Source organism: Scomber japonicus, chromosome 15, assembly GCF_027409825.1.
Source record: "Scomber japonicus isolate fScoJap1 chromosome 15, fScoJap1.pri, whole genome shotgun sequence".
NCBI classification, from domain to species: Eukaryota; Metazoa; Chordata; class Actinopteri; order Scombriformes; family Scombridae; genus Scomber; species Scomber japonicus.
The window spans coordinates 28,800,175-28,820,875 of record NC_070592.1 but is presented as its reverse complement, the minus strand read 5'-3'; the positions used below and the strand labels follow the sequence as shown (position 1 = coordinate 28,820,875).

Here is a 20,701-nt window from a genome sequence, read left to right as displayed (position 1 = left end):
GAGATACGTTTGACAAATTTATTAACAAGATTTGAATGAATCGTTTGTGCTCTTGATGCAGTGTGGGGAGGCCGTATGAAGGATCTGCTGCTGCGCCCAGGCAGCGAGGACCCCCAAAAACCTCCACCTGAGCGGATCTTAAGACTAAGCGAAGCGCTGCTGTTGGATTTAAGGAAACGGCATGGGTCGCAGGCACTGTGGTGCCCGATGTCCCTCTCTCGATGTCCCTCTCTAAGTGAAACGCTGCAGTCGGAGTGAGGAAACGGCATGGGTTGCTGACATCTTGGACCCGATGTCCACGAGTAAGTGAAACGCTGCAGTCTGAGTGGGGAGACGGCATGGGTCGCAGGCATCGTGGTGCCCGATGTCCCTGTCTGAGCGAAATGCTGTGGTCGGAGTGAGGAAACGGCATGGGTCGCTGGCATCCTGGACCCCGATGTCCATGACTAAGCAAATGCTGCGGCTGGAGTAAGGAAACCGCATGGGTTGTTGGCATCTTGGACCCGATGTCCACGAGTAAGCGAAGCGCTGCGGTCCAAGTGGGGATACGGCATGGGTCGCTGGCATCGTGGTGCCCGCTGTCCCTGTCTAAGCAAAACACTGCGGTCAGAGTGAGGAAACGGCATGGGTTTTTGGCATCCTGAACCCATTGTCTATGACTAAGCAAAATGCTGTGGCTGGAGTAAGGAAACAGCAGGGGTCGCTGGTATCACGGTGTCCGATGTCCCTGTCTAAGCGAAACGCTGTGGTTGCAGTAAGGAAACCGCACGGGTAGCAGGCATCCCGGTGCCTGATGTCCCTGTCTAAACGAAGCGCTGCAGTTGTAGTGAGGAAACGGCAGGGGGTGTTTACGACGCAGATGATATAGAAGCAATTTCAGGTTAGTTGTATTTGTGATACGTTATGTTAGTAGCTTGCGATCCGGTGCTTTTAACATGGACAATTCGGAGACATTTCGGTTAGTATTTGTGATAAGCTGTGTTAGTAACGTGCGAAACGATGTGTTTAATGGCAGATGATGCCTAAAATGACGACTGACTAGATGTACTAGCAACGTGCGACACGGTGTTTGTAATGTGCAAGCGTGTGTAACAGTGTGCAATGGAAAGTGACGTTAGAGTAGCTGCATGAGATGTATGGAAAAAGACAATGTGGAAGTGACTTGAAATTATGAATTGTTTACTACAAAGTAGTGGAGATGGATAACGTATGATGCAGAATTGATGTCTCGTGCCGTTGGTATAAATACTGACAAGTCTGAGTAGAATGAGTAGTGCAACACTACCTGACCCCTGCCAGGGGGGGCTCTGGCAGTGGGGCTACAGGGCTCTGTGACTTCATGCGTGCCAATCTGGCCGGTGATTGGCTTTGGCGAAAACCCGGAGACCCGGTGGCTGTTGTTGCCGCAGAGTAAACAATGAAGCTTTAGTTTAATGTGGCTGAGGTTGATAGGGAATGCATCCTATGCAGGAATCATTGGAGGCGGGCGGCAGTTCGGTCATTGATGTCAGGGTCCGTTTGTGGATGTAAAGGCGGCCGGACGGAGGGCCGTGAGTCCGGTGTGGTGAAGAGTTACCTGGACTGTTGAAGCAGCCGAGGAGGGGAGAGTTGAAGCTGCTGCTCCAGCGGCTATGCCCGTTGCTTCCCTGGTTTTTTGCCCTCACTGATGGAGGAGAGGAAGCCGCAGATCTACCGGGAGTGTCACATCGGGAGCGTGAGTTGAAGAGCCTGCAAGGCCGGTATTTGCGGTATTTTGCTGCGGTCTGCTGCTTGGTGACGAGAGGAGAACCGGTTTCACACGAATCTTCATTCAAGTCGGACAGGTTGATCTGCAGTTCGTGATCCGTGGTGAGTTGGCTCTTGGAGTAGTAATAGTAGCGGTTGTTCAAGTTTTGTTATGCAATTATGCGGGAAGTACGATCTGTTCCTGGGATGACCATGAAAGTTTGACTGAGACTGCCTACACGTGAAACTCTAAAGCGAGAGTGAAAGAGGGGGAAGATGCATAGGTTTGTTTATATAGGAGCCGGAAGGTGTAATTGGGGTGTGTTCCCGCTCCTGAAACTGCGCTTCACAAGCTTCTATTAATGATGCATATTGGTCCACTTTATTTTTTTGTGAAAAGAAACCAATTCACTGATTTGAAGCAAAGAAAATAACCCACAAGTTTAAAAACACCAATAGGTTTAGTTTAGGAAGTCTCACCCTGCAATGTTGTTAGTGGAGACACTCTTGGACAGTGATAGACTGGAGCGACCGCGGCGGGATCCTAGCAGAGACTGTCTGAGGCTGTCAGAAGGGTAGATGGCTGAACTCGGACGCTCGCGCATTCCTGTACCTACGGAAGCAATAGGTCCATACTTAGAGGAAGGAGAACAAGAAAAGGAGAGAGAGAGAGAGAGAGAGAGAGAGAGAGAAGAAGATGTGGAAGGGTGAAGAGGAATATAATAGTCAGAGCAGCATGTTTAGGAGGAAGGTAAAACATGTGAGTAGGAGATAGGTGAGGAGAAGTTTGATAATGAAGGAGAAGAAAATGTTGAGCAAGAGGGAAATAATCAGCAGAGGAGGGAAGAAAAATGTGAAAGGCAAAAGGAGGAGACAGTTTATATTCAAACACTTGGTGTTTAAGTAAAGTTCTCACTTTTTGTGCGTAGTGTGACATTCTGCAGGGATGAGTTATTCCGCATTAGGGCCATCTTCTGCTGCTGTATTAATAAATAACAGTAATCAGTATCTACCATGTACAATAGCATTCTACTCTATTTTCCACTGTTGCTTGAAATTACACATTTGATTGAAATTGATTGACAGCAATCTGAATGACAGCAATCATGTTTCATGTCTTATCTGAGCTATCTATCTAAATAAAATGTAACATTGATTATTGGTATTTTCACAGGGTCTGGTAAATAATATAGCAGTAATTAGAGGTGTAGTGATGTGTGGCGTGGTCTTACCCTCTGTTTTACTTTGGCACAGTTCGGCAAAGTGTCTCGACAGCGGTTGTGGATGGTGATATTACATGCTGGAAAAAATAAAGATATCATATGAGAACAAAACATAATGAACACAAATATATCACATAATATACATAACCTACTATACTGAGAAATCAGGTGAAGGAAATCTGTTACAGATAATGATTCTTTACAGAGCCAAATAGTGACCAAATGTTTTGACGATTTGAAAGACAAGATTTTAAATGAAAAGCTAACATTTGAAACTTAAAGCTAAAGTAAAGATCCCGATCTTATTATTATAACAATTGACATCACCCAAGAGACCAGCTGAGACAAGTGTATATGTATGTGACCAAGGCTTTCTTGGGTTTCGAGGTAACAATAGACACATCAAGGATGAAGCTATAGCCCTAGAAAAATAAATCAAAAAGGGAAAACGTTAATGCAGTGCCAAAAGCAAGTGTTGCTCCAAAAAGCTATCTGCATATTGATATGACTTCGACTAGGTCAAGTGTACTACTTGCAGAAAGATGGGGGAGCACAGAGTGAGTGAAATGCCACACTGATGAACTCTGTGAAGATGAAAGGTTTAGTGATGGCTATTTCAGAATAAAAGTCCAGTTTACAGGTCAATAACTAACTTACATTCAAACAACAACATCCAAAAATGTCCCAGCAGTTGTCTGGTACAATGTAATTTATTGACTACCCCTCCAGTACCTCTGGGTACCCCTAGTACCCCGGGGAGCGTACCTATGTTCCCCGATCGCGGCTAATGTCTAATAGCTAACTCGGCTGCTATCTCGGCGGCTAACTCGGCTGCTAGCTCGGCGGCTAACTCAGCTAACTGGCTAACTGTAGACGGGATCATGTGTCTATGTTCCCCAGTCATATACAAAGCGGGGAACACAGGGATGATCCCGTACCCCGTTGTGAAACTGACCGGGGATTTGGGTCGTCCTGGCGCAAAGTGAAATAAGTCCAAATCGGCGACATGTTTTCTTCCTGAGTCTTGCTAGTTTTTAGCTGTTTTGCTCTGTGCGTGTTGAGTTGCTACGCACCGCGCATGCGGGTCAGTTTGATCGGCCGAAAACCGGAAATTACGACAGTGACCGGGCGGTCACCGATTGGGGCCGATTGGATATAAAACCGTCTTTTTTTAATCGGCGGCCGATTGATCGGTGCATCTCTAATTATGTACATTATATATTTATATGTTCTGTCTGAAATTTGGCTTGCAGCCAAACTAGACTGTGTCAAGTGCAGGTTGTTAACAAAAGAGGATAACGAAGAAAATAAAAACCAAAGTGACCTATGAGGAGATGTCAGCTCAAGTATTACGTATTGTGGTTTGTTAAGAAATATATACACATATGAAACTAAACTGTACCAAAGTCTGTATGCTACATTGTAACGATTTATTGCCTGCATGAGGAACAAACAATGGAACTATAGGTGTGAAAACACCCTAAGACAACCACAGAGCATTCTCCAGACTGCTCTTTGTAGACAGCTCTACTTTCGTTTCAGTTCAGCGCCATCATCCAGCAGCAGCTGAATGTCAACCCATTTACCATTCAATTGTATCACTCTTTTTGAACTAAACACACTCAACAAGTCAGAATCATATGCTCTGGAGTGTAAATCCACCTTTGTTCACACACTATCTCAATATCTCATAATAAAAAAACTCAGTAGATGGTGTTCAACCCCAAATCCATAGGTGAACATTCAGTAATGGCATCTACAAACATGTCATTCAACATGTTCATGGGTATAACAGCTGCTATAAATACTTGGGGGTTCACACAGATAACATTTTAACTTGGACAGTCCATATAGGAAAAGTGTGCTGATGTGTCCAACAGAGACAGCACTGCTCAATGTGAGTCAAATATCCTGCTTCTCTTCTATCACACAGTAATAGAGAACATTCTGTCAGCGCAGTTAAAAGACCAGGTCAGCTGGTTCACACACTGAGGATCATGGGTGTTATGGTACTCCTTCATCTTCATATTGTTGAATATTATGCTATGTGTATTAATGTTTGTGCTTGTGTAACATGGGAGGATACACTGGTCTGCAGTTCTTGGCAGCAGGGGAAGTCATTCCTACACAAAGCATGAAACATAAATCAGCAGTGGGGTCAGCACCACAGGCAGGCATGCCGGCTGTCTATTGTTAAAGTGGAACAAAGGAAGGATAAAGAAGGCTATTAATATTTCCTGGTTGTACCATATGTGAGTAACGGGGGGGGGGGGGGGGGGGGGGGGGAGTATGACTATGTTTCTGGAAGTTAAGGTGGGAACTGTATTTTATGTAAGCTTGACCAAAAAGTATGTGTATGTGTATAATAAACCCATTTTGCTGATGGTTTGGGAGGTGGGAGGGTCTATAAGAAGGTTTGGCGAGGTGTTGAGGGGTTGTTCTTCTTCTCTAAAGGTAAGTAACAGGAAGTTATATCAGGGAAACAAAGCTTTCTGAAGCACGGAATCAATTTGAAGCAATTGCATTGAGAATGGTTTACTGTTTCAAAGCATTTTAATGCAGGTATAATGGCGACCCCAGCTGGTAAACTGTTGGTATTACACTTGATTGGCTGATTTAATTCTGAGAGGTAGAAAAAGTAGCAAAAGCATTACTAGAATCCTTCCTCTCTCTCCTCTCTACCCCAACCGGTCGAGGCAGATGTTCTCCCACTCTGAGTCTGGTTCTGCCTGAGGTTTCTTCCTGTTAAAAGGGAGTTTTTTCTTGCCACTTTTGCCAAGTGCAGCTCAGGTGGGAATGTTGGGTCTCTTTAAAATGAAACCTGAAGAATTCGGTTTAGACCTACTCTATGTGTAAAGTGCCTTGAGATGACTTTGTTGTGATTTGGTGTATGGTCTATGCAAATAAAGATTGATTGATTGATTGATTGATACTAGACATGACCAGTATGAGAAGAGGAGGATAACGAGGAGCCAATTCAAAGCCAAGAAAGGCTATAATCTCTGATTAACAAAGTAAAAACCGGTGTATAAGATGAAGAGTATGAGGTTGGATCAGGATATGATTATAGATATGTAAAAAGGCCATCCTCACTAAGAACAATAACTCTAACTTTAAAGATAATGATGTGTAAACAGTGGTGTCAGGTGCTGCACGTTGTGTCTGCAGCTATTGATGACCCGTTGCTGCTGTATGCTGTACAGAAAAATAAAAGCAGGTGGGTTCACTGGCAGATGCTGATTCAGTGTGTTGATCAGAAGTATTTCAGACAGCAGCAGATGTTGAAGCGCGATATGCAAAAGCGTACAGATGAGCAGCCTTTATTGAGGTGTGGCAGCAACACACAGTATGAGCACAGATCTGAAGAATAAATGATTCACTAACTTTGTTGTTTTCCACTGGATGGAACAGAAGGTGATGATTTGTTTGACTCGGGGACTGACACAGAGTCTGAGGACAGTGAGCTTGATGAGCCTTACAGTGTACAACAACAGCTCTGATGAAAAGTTTTTGGGACTCAAGTAAACACACAGGTACACACTGTATTTAATATGTAAAGTTACCATGTCCTTCTAAAAGGTTTAATTGAAACTGAATAACTACTGGTGTATTCAGATAAACCAGCCTTTAATAGAAAAGCATTTTCTCAGCATGACCTAGTCTTCCAACTACTCAAAGTTCTTTTTTACACTACAAGCCACATTCACATTCACACCCATTCACCCATTCATACATTGATGGCAGGCTGCCATGCCAAGTGCCTGCTCATCAGGAGGAGCTAATCATTCATACACTGATTGGCACAGTCTACAGGAGCAATTAGGGGTTGAGTGTCTTGACAAGGACATTTTGACATGTGGGAATTGTACTGTTGATCTTCCGATTAGTGGACAACCCGCTCCACCTCCTTGGCCACAGCCGTCTCACAGTCTGTGCTGTGCCATCTGTAAAACAAGTCAATTCAGTGGGTCCAGAAATGAAACTGGCTAAACAATCTGATGAGGGATTGATACTCAGTTAAATCTGCTGTGACAGAAAACAAAAAAACAACAAAGGCCTTGTGGAAAAAGGGTTTTAAGCTTGGGATGACTAAAGCACATATACTAGCATCACATATATTGGACACCAAGCTGAATGGAAATACAGTCGTGAAAAACAGAGTATAGCACAGTCAGGGAGGTTAGTGTTAGTGTTAGTGTTAGTTGAGCCAGGTTAGCATTAAATACTGCAGTCAATGTTCAGTTTGAGCTACAGTTTGCCAGATAATAAATGCTACAGCTCTTTAAAAACATGGATCTGTAAATCAGTGTCATCTGTGCTCCATCATGACAGTCTGGAGGCTTGGACATGATCTATCAGATGTACCAGTCTGTTACATATTTCTTATTTTATCTGGATAGCTACAAGATATGTTAAACAGAGCCATATTTTACTCAGACTCAGACTCATTTTATTGTCATTTCTTTCACCAAGGAACATGGAAAAAAAATGAAACACAGTGCTCAGGTCCCGGTGCTCATTAGAAATATATGATAAATATATATATTTTACTTTGAAATTCCGGTTTAAGCAAAGAAATGGTAAATAAGTATGACTGTGGTTGTTTCATCATACTTTCTGAGGTAAGAAGTGACTGCATATAGAATATGACTCAGATCTCCTGCTCAAACTCTGACCCTGCTCAGTGTGACATTTTAAAATGAGAGTTGATTGGTCAAACGTCAACCAATCTTTACATAGCTTTTTCTCTGTGATGGCTGGTTATAGTACAGCCATTCTTGTATGCACAAACCCTGTGATTATGTGCATGCTGACTCATGTGATGTGTCTAACAAAGTAAGATACACTCCAATCAAATTACTCACTACTAGTTTTTCAGTAGATTATCAGTATCAAACTGTCACTGAGTTAAGAACTGCCTGAACTTTTACTTTTTTATTTAGATTTTTTACCACCTCTGACTGTATGTGTAGATGCAGGAGTGTATAAGTGTGTGACTTACTAGGGCAGCTGAGAGCCTCCTTGGCAGTGATGCTCTTGTTACATGCTGAACAGAGCGTGGTTCCTGACACTGTCAGTGAGGTGAACAGGTGACCGTTGCTGTAACGCGCCTCCCTCTCCCTCGCAGCCTTCTCTCGCTCCCTCATGCGCTCTCTCTCTTTATTCTAGAAAAGGAACAGAAACAAAATGTGAACATGACTGATGAAGTTGAGGTTTTTTAAGGGAAAGCAGAAGTTATGCACAACATGAGTACAATGACCTCTGTCACAATGTGACACAGTGCACAGTAAACATTACACAACATAAAGGCAATAACCATTTTGTCAATAGATGAAAAACAACAAAGAAAGAAAGACAAATACATGACCAAAGGAACTAAACACTGTTCAGGTCAAATTGAACTGAATTTGACATTTGACAGCTCCTGAAAAAAAACCAAATATTGTTCTTTTATTCTGAAATTTGACTGCTTTTTCTAAAGTGGCACACAAATGAAAATATCTTAAAATGTTATACTTTTGTATAGATGCTACAAATTTTGTCTGGGTCAAATGATCTCTGTATCTATTGACATGTGTTTATGTTAAATGAATAGTTCATAGTTTGAATCATTCTTTTTATGATGTAGCAGTGAAGACTGATGGCTCTAATGATTATACAATAAACCCCACAGTTCATTTTCACTTTACATTAAATACATTTCCATCATTATTGCTATGTTATATTTTCATGTCTTAGGTCAAATAGGACATGATATTGTGTGATAGGAGCTAAAAAATACACTCTCTCTGCTCTCTGAAACATGAATCAAGGTTTAATCACATTTATTGATCAGTCAGATCCACTATTGATGCTTTCTAAACACATCTGTGCTTCAACATTTGGTATAAACACTTTTCGGGAGAATTGACCCAGAATATACTGTGATGGTGTAGAGTATGTAAGGGTTAATGCAGTCTCATTCAACAACTTGCATGTGTCTGTGGAACAGTGCGCTGTAAGCTTCCTTAATTAAAACTGTAGTATCATGCTGCACAAGTATATTTTTTCTTCAGGACTTTATTTAGCAGATAGATTTGTTGCAGTAATAACGAGCGTCTCTTCTAAAAGATCATAAAAGAACAACAGTGAATTCAAGTTTTCTGTTAAAGTTTCAGGCTAAAAACTCTTCTTACAGAGGACAATAAGTCTATTATACAGTATTAATATCTGCTATAGACCAATACAAAGTCTCTTTTCCACTAATTTCATGATAGGAGACCACAACACCTGTGACTATGGTTACTGTTATATATCAAATATGGCAACAGCTATTCTAATCTTGCAGGTGCAATGACAGTGTAGTAGTAGGTCTTGGGAAGACTGGGTGTCACCAGGTACACCTGCTGCTTTAGTGCATGCATGCATGTGCAGCAGCAGAAAGTGCTACAGAGCTGGGTGATGTGGAATATAGATCGGAGGATGTGGTGAATAACAAATACATTCTCAGCTAGTCACATGACTGATCTCATACCCTGGAGCACCACCAGGGATTTTGGGCCCCATGAAAAGATACCACATTGGGCCCCACCACCACACACAGGTACCTCCAACCATGTACAGTTTCTGTAAGCACACCTCCTATCTGTGAAGGCTTGGAACTCTCCTTATGGTCCAATACTAACTGAACAATATGTACTGACATTGAGCTGTGATGGTATAATACTGTGTAGACATGCATGCAGTATTTTCCATATATATAAAGCGTTAGTTTAATGTTTAATTGTAAATGAAATATTCTATTAAAGACCATGTAAAGTGAATTCAAACATTTTCTTCTAAACACATTAAATAGGTCATAAATGTATTTCTAAAAAAGGTGTAAAAAGCATTTCAACCATTTATATTTGAATTGTGGAGCTAGGCTTCACAAACGGTTTCAAGATATCTGTGTTCAGGATTTAGTGGGCGGGTCTTTGGCATAAACCTGCTCCTGCTGCTGTATTAATACATTAAGCACACACTACTACTAGTACAGTCTACAGTTAGCTGAGTTAGCCGCCGAGCTAGCCACTGAGTTAGCCGCTGAACTAGCTGCTGAGCTAGCCACTGAGTTAGCCGCTGAACTAGCTGCTGAGCTAGCAACTGAGTTAGCTGCAGAAAGTTCTCAGAAGTAGCGTCCATGTTTCTGGTAGAGGTGGTGACTTTGATTGACAGGTGACACTTGGTAGGGGGCGGGGTTTCAGCGGACTCAGCGGGCACTCCCACAGTGTTTGGGAGAATTTTACACAACTTTGAAGCCTAATTTCATATCATATAATATATCATATATTTTTTATCATACAAATTTGGCAGGGTGGTTAACAACACACTTTTCTGTGGTATGTCAAACTCAGAACACATATTTATTCTTACTTTACACGGACTTTAACGTCAAAGTCAGTGATGCCTGACAACACCTCAATAAACAGAAAGACATTTCTTCATATTACTGCCTTCATGATGCAGAGTGCCACGATGTGAACATCCATCACCACACATTTCTATTAATTTATCAATAAATACACCACTAATTAGATTGAACTAGTTCACACAACAGCATTTTCATTTCAAGATCCACATCTAGTCTATCTGATAGCTGATTCCTTCCATATGTCTATATTTAATCTTTCACCATCCTTGAAGGACGTTCACTGCAGTTTCTTGCAGATGTCAGAGAATCTCCTCAGGCTCTGCTTCTGCCCTTATGTACACATGTAGGATGCAGTCAATGCAGCACTCTGCAAAGCCTAACACATAAAAATATCACACTGTCTCACAATCTTTACAAAAGATGTGAGGCAGCTTAGTTTGGAACATTCTTTACTACCATAAATGTTTGTAAAGTTGTAAGAAATTAATGAACTATTGTGAAATTTCTGTCATGTTACACTGAGTATAGGTCAGGTATAATAATTATAATTACATGAAGCTATATGTTACTACATTATTATTTGAAAAACAATGAAACAAACTAAATTAAAGACCTTATATGACATTTCAGCTTTAGTAAAGTCTGTGTAAAGTTCACTGAAGCCGCCCCCTACCAAGTGTCACCTGTCAATCAAAGTCATCACCTCTACCAGAAACATGGACGCTATGTCTGAGAGCTTTCTGCTGCTAGCTCGGAGGCTAACTCGGCTGCTACCTCAGCGGCTAACTCGGCTGCTAGCTTGGCAGTTAGCTCCACAACAAATTCGGCAGCTAATTCAGCTAACTGGCTAACTGTAGACTGTAGTAGTAGTGCAAACAGAGAAATCACAGTTTGTGAAGCCTAGCTCCACAATTCAAATCTAAATGATTGAAATGCTTTTTACATCTTTTTTTAGAAATACATTTATGACCTATTTAATGTGTTTAGAAGAAAATGTCTGAATTCACTTTACTCGGTCTTTAAGTTTAGAGTTGATTTCTGATATTCAGCCAATGATTGTGTCTAAAGAAGCATCAATCTGCTTTTATTAGGAGTCGTCGTCACACGTCACATTCAGATCAATGTATGCTAAAGTGGCTGCTTCTGGCACAATGATCACTGTTGCATCACTCATTTCCTATTCTGGGATACTTGATGAATTCAGACCCTTTTTTTTTGGTCCAGCATCTACTCAAACTTGCTGCTATCCTTTAGAAACTTGGCTTCCAGACATTCTTGAAACTGTATCTGTAATCTTTCATTTCTGTCAAAAGTACTGCTGTGGTTTTGATCATGATTTGTTTGAATGATTTCAGTCTGGATTTCATTAAAAAAAACAAAAGAGAAACACAACATAGCACAGGATGGACCACTCCTCTGTACTCTGCCTTATAGGTCAATTAAAGTCTCACCACACCCAAACTTACTTCTGCTTACTTCCATAAACTTCTCACTCCAGCACCTTCTGTCCTAAAACATCCTCCTCTCTGTCTCACAGCCTCTGTTCCCTCCAAAACCAAACACCAGGCTTGGAACTTATCTTCAAAGATTCTCTCTCCAAAAGTTTGAGGATTTTTTGGGTTGTTTTTTTTGTAATATGTCATGTGTCACGTGTTAGGTGTTCCACTTTGAGGACAGCTGTAAGCCCCTTGTGAGGACTGAAGTGGTCCAGTAACCCAGATTGAGTCTTAAGGGACTTGAGAAGTTTAAGTTTAGCCTCCCTGACCAACATATTACTGTCAATGTCACGCACACACACACACACACACACACACACACACACACACACACACACACATACACACACACACACACACACACACATACAGCAGTACAGACACTGAGAAGAGATGCATAGATAAGTTGATAGATAGTGTTGGAAATAAACATTGGTTAGAAAATGAGAAAAGTCATCAAATGTAATAAGTTACATTACTTTGATGAAGTCATTGAAATAGTTACATTAATTATTAAGGTTTAAATAGAGTAACTAGTAATCTGTAATCTATTACATTTCCATAGTAACCTTCCTAACTAGGCTAGGCAGTCTCATGTACAACGTTTTTACATATTTTATTTCTTAATCTGTTCAAAATAAAACTACTATGAGGGATATTTACTAAACCTGTCAGCACAGTGATGAGTGTTTTATTACATACATTGGATATTATAAAGTTTTTTCTCTCTGTTGTGAAGCTTAATATAGCAGGTGATTAAAAAGACACATAGATACACTGATGGATACATTTATATAGTGAGAAAACAACATTGACACGAATAAGCAAACATATGTATAAGTTGAATATTATATGTATGTGTGGTTTAGTTCTGTGTGTAGAAGAGTAGACAGGTGTTAAGGTTGTTAGGATGAGTGAAATGTGACAAACTGAATAAATGAAGAAAAAATGAGGATAGGAGAGGAGAGAGGCTGACAGCTATTATTGTCAGTTCAACACATTTTCAAATTCAGCCTTTATATACTGTTCAGGGTCAAATTTGACATTTTTTTCAGATTTGACAGCTTTAAAAACACACTATGCACATTTCTTTGAGAAGGACTTTTCCTAATGTGAAAAACAAAAATGGAAATAAAATGCTTTTTTTGTTTGGTGCACATTTGATACACATTTTTATGTAAGCAAATGTAAAAATGTGATCTGTATTGTTATTATTGACCTGTATAAAATCAAAAATCAGCATTCAAACGTGTTGTATTCTTCATATTCTATAAAATAGTGATTATAATATATTAATCAGATTAATCAGTCAATTTATTGATTTATTTATGTAATTTATAAACATGAGTTGATGTAGAGACTAATTATAAGTCAGAATATGAACAGGGTGTAAGGGTTAAAAAAGTGATCAGACATTGAGAGACATGCCAAGAGGTGTATTGCTACTTTTGGTAGAATGGATTGGTGGAAGCACAAGGACTCAGATACATAACTAATGATGAGATGAGGATGTAATCTTGGATTTCTGTGGTGTTGATTAAAAGAAATCGGATTATTCATGATTTATTTGTCCTTTTTTAGATTTATTTTTGGGTTGTTTTTCTTTTATTTGAAAGAGGTCAACAGGAAACAGAGAGAGAGAGAGAGAGAGAGAGCAATGACCTGCAGCAAAAGTCCCTTGCCAGAATTGAAGAGTTACAGACGTGATGTAATTGGTTGAAGGTGACATAATCTCAAAAAATGTTCAGGTCTATACTTGAAAATCTTTGCATGATTACTGTAGCTCTCAGTTCAGCCTGTCTGAATCACTTTTCTTCTCCTTTACTTGAAACACCAACTGGTCTGATGTGTTCATGTCTGAGCCTGAATCACATTTAGAACATGAGAGTCGACATCGTGAACAACATCAGCATCATAGAATACTGAACAGATGGCTGTTTATGGACGTGTCAGACAAGCAGACGTCATCTCATTACGAAAGTACAAAAACATTGCAAATTACGCAATTTTATTATACAAGGAGCATTTTTACACACGCTGACAGGACGTTTGGGAACCTTTACCATGTTTACATGAACATTCAACGTCATTAAAGTATGTAAATGACAGGAAATCACAACAAGATTCATATGTTCCCTTTAAGATTTGGGTTGGCTTGTATTGATAAAAGCCTGCACTCTTACTTCAATGCCACAACTTCTGCTCAACTGTTTGGTAGAGATCACTTTGTGTCATGATATCAGCTCAAAAACAGAATCTATTTAAACTCATTTGACTTTTTGGGCAATCTTTACCTCTTGTATGACGTATATAATGCACAAAAAGACAATCAGATTGCGCTATGGTTGCTATAGATACAGTTCGTGCTAGTGTATAACCAATAAAGAAAAACACAAGACCACCTTTGTCATCCTGCTGGAGACATTTTTGAAGGTTAATATTTTGAAGTTAAATTTTTTCATCTTGGACACTCTCAGGAGATTTATTGAACACGAGTCCCTAACAGGCTTTTAAAATATTTTGAATGTTATACATTTTGAAAACATGCTCAACCATTTGGTAGAGGTCTGAAAACATCAGATTTAGGGTCAATAAGAAAGAAAAAGAAAAATCATTTTTTTATATTGTAATGGGCCCAAAGAGTTAGGTTGTTGTAAATAGAAATTAATACAATTTTCTTGGTGTGAAAGGGTTAAGGCATCAAGGCCTGAATGTTTATGATATAGTCTGTAATTATTATTTGATATCAAGTTAAAAGAAATATGTCAAATCTGCTTTCTATTCACCAGTTTCCTCGGTATCCAAAATGCAGCAGGGTCCAGGTTTCTGTACTGGTCAGGTCAGTTTCATAAATGCCCTCAGTCTTTTTCTCCTTGTTAAGTGTAATAGCCTCAGTAACTCCAGCAGATGATATTATCAACATGTCTAAGGATGCAATGACCAGCGCAAGCACAGCTCTGACTGGTTGATATCTTCCTGACCTTGATACTCGGTCTGAGTGGTATTTTTCTAGAGCAGCACGGAGCACACAGTGCACAGGTGGGAGGAGAGGTGTAGACATGTGGGAGGTTTATTTAAATGAAGCAGCACAAAGCCAGTTGTTGTAGTTTGGTTGATATTTGGTCCTAAATGTCGAACTAAGAACAGACGTCTGCTGCTGATTTGGTGATTTTATCAACAAGATCAAACTAAATAGTTGCTGCAGACATGTTGCAACAATGAATCATGCTTCAAATATGAACAGTTAATGTAATTAAAGCGGGGAAGTCAGTAAATCATTCATCTGCATTGATCTGTTAATGATATATGGGTGATTCTTATAGTATCAGCTGTCCACTGCTGCTTTATACTGTATGAAAGGTTATATATATGAGGTGAGACACATTACAATTACTGCTGAAATAGCATCAGTCTGATATAATACATATAATAAAACAGCTTCATCTCAGTTTCTTTATTAGGGCCTGAGCGCTGACCAGCGCAAAGCCCTATTGTATCTGTGAACCAACATGCATGGGGGGCGAGGGCCCGTTCACCGCTGCTTGCAGCTTTAATTTTTTTAATTTCTATTGAAAGTATAGTAGCTACCTGATGGAAAATCTTACTCCACCTGTCTTGTGGTGATGTATGTCATGACCTGACGCTCTGAGCTGAGCTGTCTGTACATATCCTAAAGAAAAGTTTTTGTTTGTTGAGCTGTCATTATCATGCCTAATTGTGATTGGCTGAGAGTGTGTTTATCACACACCAAACCTGCTGATCTATATTCACATTCATTCAGCACTTTTTGCACGTTGAGCTGCTGCACAGACATGAGGGTTAAAACCAAAATATGAAGTGTGCACCTTACCTACCACCTTATGCTTGTTATTGCACTTGTGTGTATAAAATAGTGCTATTATTGTGTGATCTTGCAAATGAAGACAATTCACATTTGTGTCTGTAAAACTGCTGCAAAAATGAGTGCTTTTTATCCCTAATACTGTATATTGTTAACACACATTTATGAGGCCTTCAACATTCACAAAGACAAGCAGTAATATCACACACACACCCACTGCCATTTCTATGGCAACAGTTGCTATAGTCAAATATCTAGTGAGCAAGCACACTGTGTACAAGCAAATATACACACCACCACCTACACTCACAACTACACACAGATTTCTCCCCTATATCTGGATTAGAAGAGATGTACAACCAGTGTAGCTATATTAGGGCCCATGGCCTAAAAGGCCTGTGTTCCTGTCATAACGAGCAGGCCATGTGTCACAATCAGGAAATGTTTGTGGCTGAGAGTGCAAAGGCAGGGAGTGACATGCAAAGAAGGAAGTGACACTAAGACAGACGGGTAAAAAATTGCACAGCAGAAGTTAGTAGTTATTAATGTCACGTCATTTAACAGAAAAAGGGTGCTGATGTTTCCTGTCCTATTTAAACACTATAGTAGACAATAACTGAAGTCAGTAAGATGCCATTACCTGAATTATTCTCAATGTCTATCATGTTAAGCTTGATGACGAACATAATGCCAACTCACCCGCAGGTTGATCTCTCTCATCCTCTCTTGCCGCAGTTTTTGCAGATTGGTTACTTTGGACATTGTGACAGTTTTCACAATGACAGATTCAAAGGGAGGTCAGAAAATAAAATATCCACTGATAACGTCTGTATGCTTCTCTGTGGACCACTCAGATCCCTACCAAAGAGAAAAGAAGTAGAAAACCCTTTCCGTACTGGCCAACTGTAATGTGCTTCTGCTTCTGGTGAAGTGGCTGTTCCTGTGAGAAATCTGACTTCTGAATCATCACCGCCCCCTCACACACGCACACACACATACACACACACACACACACACACACGCACATATGCGAGTGTGCACACACACACACACTCTCCCAAACAGTATTCAGCTGTCCGTGAATGCCTGATAGACTATTATTTGCTCTTTCCCACATCCCAATATGAAACCAGGTTGAAAATGTTGAAGTTTTACAGCATCTGTTCACACTGAGGGTAGAAACAAAGGTTTGTATCACCTTGTAATTTTATCAAAACTGTCACAGAATACAAATTACCTTTATGCCTGATAACAAGGGGTTTTTGCTGTTTAATGATCCATACCCATGACAGAGACTGAAACTGCTATCTAAGCGTCTGAAAGTATTCACTTCCTGTAATTGTAATTGGTGCCTGAACAGATTGGTTTTTAAAAAAATATTTCATCTAGACTTTTCCAGTCGTATCATAAACCAAGAAAAACAGTCATATCAAAAACCTGACATCCATACTCATACCCACCCAGAAACACTTACCATACTACCATACTAAAAAAGGAAAAAATGGTTATGAAATAAGGAGGAAAAATAAAAGGTTACTGCAGTCTCAGATGATAAATGATTGAATGACAAGTTATTCCATATAGTTATTGTTCATTGCCACACACTGTAATATTTATGAGGTATCAGCAAAGGGCTCTACATAACATAATTCTAATAAAAATCTTTAGGTTACCACTGCTATAGTGTTACATAGAAAGGTAGATGCTGGACTCAGCAATGACCATATCTGCTATGAAACATACACCCACACATACAGAATGGAAAGTTCTTTTCAAGAATTAAACACAACTAACTAATATTAGTCAGGTCCCAGGCTGCCCAGTCAAATAGGTGAGAAATGGATTCCATAAAAAAACAGCATGGAAAAACTATATATTTTTCATGTAGACTACAGCATACTTCATAGTACTAAATTCAGTCAACCAGGATTAAAAGTGTAACAACAGCTGTAACAATAACTAGCAATACAATGAATGACTACAACCATGCCTGCTCAATTGCTACAGTCTTTGCAATAGGTAGGTCAGATGGAGTCATCTGGTGTGAATTCCATAACATACATGTCAAAGTAGCACAAGGTTTTGGTTTTGGGACAGAACCTAAGCTGTTGATCTAGGGACCCTTAACAAGTCCTGCACCTTACACATAAAGAAGACACTGATGGATATATAGAATGTGATTTCATTAGAGATAGTTGATGAATCACTTTCTATGAATTAATTCATGTGTTGAGTTGACAGAACACAACTGAATATTGAGGGTTTTAGTTTACTAGATGAGAATATTACCCCAAAACATCTTTGAGATGCTTTGTCAATGGACCATCTGAAAAATAAAGCCTCTAATACAAGGATGGAAGAGACAAGGATATCTAGCTCAACAGCCACTCATGCAGGGGTGGGTATGGACACCTTTTCGGGATACTCATTGTGCTAGTAAACCAGAGTTCTAGCTGCCCAACAGTAATGTTGAAAATTTGGTAAATTGGAAGATTGGAAGATTTATATACAACAATTCAGGGGAAGGTGGATATTTTGACAGCATTCACATGACTTCCTAATGATGAAGGGAGTGCTCTCCAAGACTTTGTTACCTTTGAACCTATCAAACAAGACCATAGCCCACTAAGGAAGTTCCTGGTCAAATTTAGGAGGCAGGACCTTTACAGGAACGCACTCTGACTCGGTCCTATCAGCTGTTGTGTCTCCAACAGAGTAGGACCCTGATAGGACCCACCGGACTCTTGTGAAGTCACAGAGTTGATGCGCCGAAAGCATAACAAATAAGACGACAACGAGGAGGTAAACATGAAAGAGCTGAGGTGGTTGCAGCATTTCTGGTTTGTGTACATGACGGTGGACGTTTTGAACTTTTTTCTGGCAGTGTAGATGCTTTCTACTACTGTTCTTTTTCTGCTGGGTTTTAAAAATGCTTGCTTATTTTTGGTGCTTTCTGTTGATGCCACATCCCGCTTTGAGTACCCAATCAGTACAGAGTAAACCTCAAGCCCCACCCAGGAGTTTTTCGGGGCGGGGACTCGGTTAGCCCCCGTAAAAGTTCCTGGAGATCGTCTTTCAGTGGAGGTTCCTGCTATGGAGACACGTGGCCCCGACTCCATAAAATTACCCCAATGTTCTTGCAGTGGAAATGGGGCTCTTGTAATTCCATTCATAAAGCAGCTTAGAATTTTTATTCTATTTTTATTTGGTGCTAATGTTGAGGTGAAAGTTTATAGTTTAATAACGTCTTAAAAATGGAACCAAGTACAGTATTGTCTTTTTTATATAACTTTGAGCCCACGGTTCTCTTTACAAAAAAACAAAAAGCACTGAAATATAGTTATATCTGTTATGCAACATGCTTTTTATCAAAGGAAGTGATCACATATTACAGCTGCAAATTCAATCTTTGGCTGCAATGAAAAAACTTCTGGAGGGACTGAACTGTGGCTCTTCAGCTCAGATACCTTCATCGTGTGTATGTGTGTGTGCGCATTTGTGAGGGAGGAAGTATGACAGGAAATATTAAGACACTGTGCCAATTATACACACTGTGTTTTGGACACATGCACAACAAAACAAGTTTTGAAAGCCTGCCTTAGCAAACTGTAGCAGGCTATATGCTACAGAGACTAATGCTATTCAATATGTTCTTCATTACTGCAAATAATCACCCACTGTACATTTAAACGTACACTATTTCTCCTCCAGCACTCTTACCTTCCTTCTTCAGTAACTTTCTCACTAATCCCACAGTTACTTTAGCTAGCCCTTAAATGTTCTGTGCAATTGTTTGGTAGAGCACATTTTGAGTCACTATATCTCATTGAAAAATGTGAACTTAATTTACCTGAGTTTAGTTGTGTTATGCTAAAAATATCCACTAGATGTCACTGTCTTTCAGTAGCATGTCTTTCCAGTTTGCCTCCAGACAAGTGAGAAAAAAGAAAATTGACTCCAGACATGAGGTTGGTGGAAGTTTCATAGATTAAGACATTTTTTCAACATATTATAGTTTCAGAGTTGTCAGTGAACAGAATTATGTAACTTGATTCAACAAGAAGAAGTCTAATAATGGTAACATCATTTTCTAAAAATTTGCTCTCCCAAACGGTTTTTTACTATAAAATATATTCATTGTTGTTAAAATGATACATTTAATGATATTCCATTATATATATATATATATATATATATATATATATATATATATATGCTGAAATTATTGTATAAGTGTGATTTTTGTTGTTGTTGTTGTTGTAGTAATAAGAATTAATAACTATGTGGTCTGTTTAAAGAAGAAAACAATAGATTGTTGTTATTACTGACCCAAGTAAATAAAAATACAATTTTTTCATTGCTTTTTTCTTCATGAGAACATTAAAGGGCTAAGCTGAAATATGAACAGATGCTGTGGAATATGTAAAATCTTGTACTGTTTGTCAGAAATACAAACCTTATTCGAGGAAACGTGCACACTTGCTCCAACAGACCCAGGTGATGGAACCATGGCAAATGTTAGGTTTGGATTTAATGGGTCCTCTGTCTCATAGTTTCCTGGGAAGCATCCAATTACTTGCTTTGGTAGACTATTATAGTCTACCAAAGTTACTGTAGTTGGAATCATTTCATACATTGAACACTGAGGTCAGTGAAGCCACAGCCATTAACCCAGCTGAGCTACTGCTTAAAAGGTCTAAAGGGACCTTTTACCAGAGCCATAGAACCTCTTTGCAGGTGCCCCGTGCCCTGAAAACTGTCAATGGTTCTTGTAAAGTCTAACCTGAAACGGGCAAAAACAACAACAAAAACAGACGGCATGTCACATACCAAGAGAAAGACAGAGGTCTGGATGAAAGCCCATCCTCTATCCAAGGCGTTTAAAAAAAATACAGCAAATTCTGCCTCATGGTGAATTGATCTGTACCGCGTTGTTGAGCAGGTGAGCCTTGTGAACTGCAAAACTGAGGACAGGATCCACCAGTGGTTAATGTGTGGGACTTAAAGGAGTGTCATCCAACCT

General features: G+C 39.7%; 1 protein-coding gene across 1 annotated transcript in view; it reads right to left on the bottom strand.

The window, feature by feature from the left end:
- arhgef1a (Rho guanine nucleotide exchange factor (GEF) 1a) overlaps positions 1-16,606 on the bottom strand; it is a 37,840-nt gene extending 21,234 nt beyond the window's left edge. Inside the window, exons 1-5 of the mRNA XM_053333755.1 lie at positions 16,378-16,606; positions 7,951-8,113; positions 2,958-3,025; positions 2,642-2,705; positions 2,206-2,338 (exon numbers count right to left, since the gene is read on the bottom strand). Coding sequence (XP_053189730.1) covers positions 2,206-2,338; positions 2,642-2,705; positions 2,958-3,025; positions 7,951-8,113; positions 16,378-16,440 — 491 coding nt within the window. The 5' untranslated portion in view covers positions 16,441-16,606. The remainder of the gene's footprint in view (positions 1-2,205; positions 2,339-2,641; positions 2,706-2,957; positions 3,026-7,950; positions 8,114-16,377) is intronic.
- Between the last annotated feature and the right edge of the window lie 4,095 nt (positions 16,607-20,701).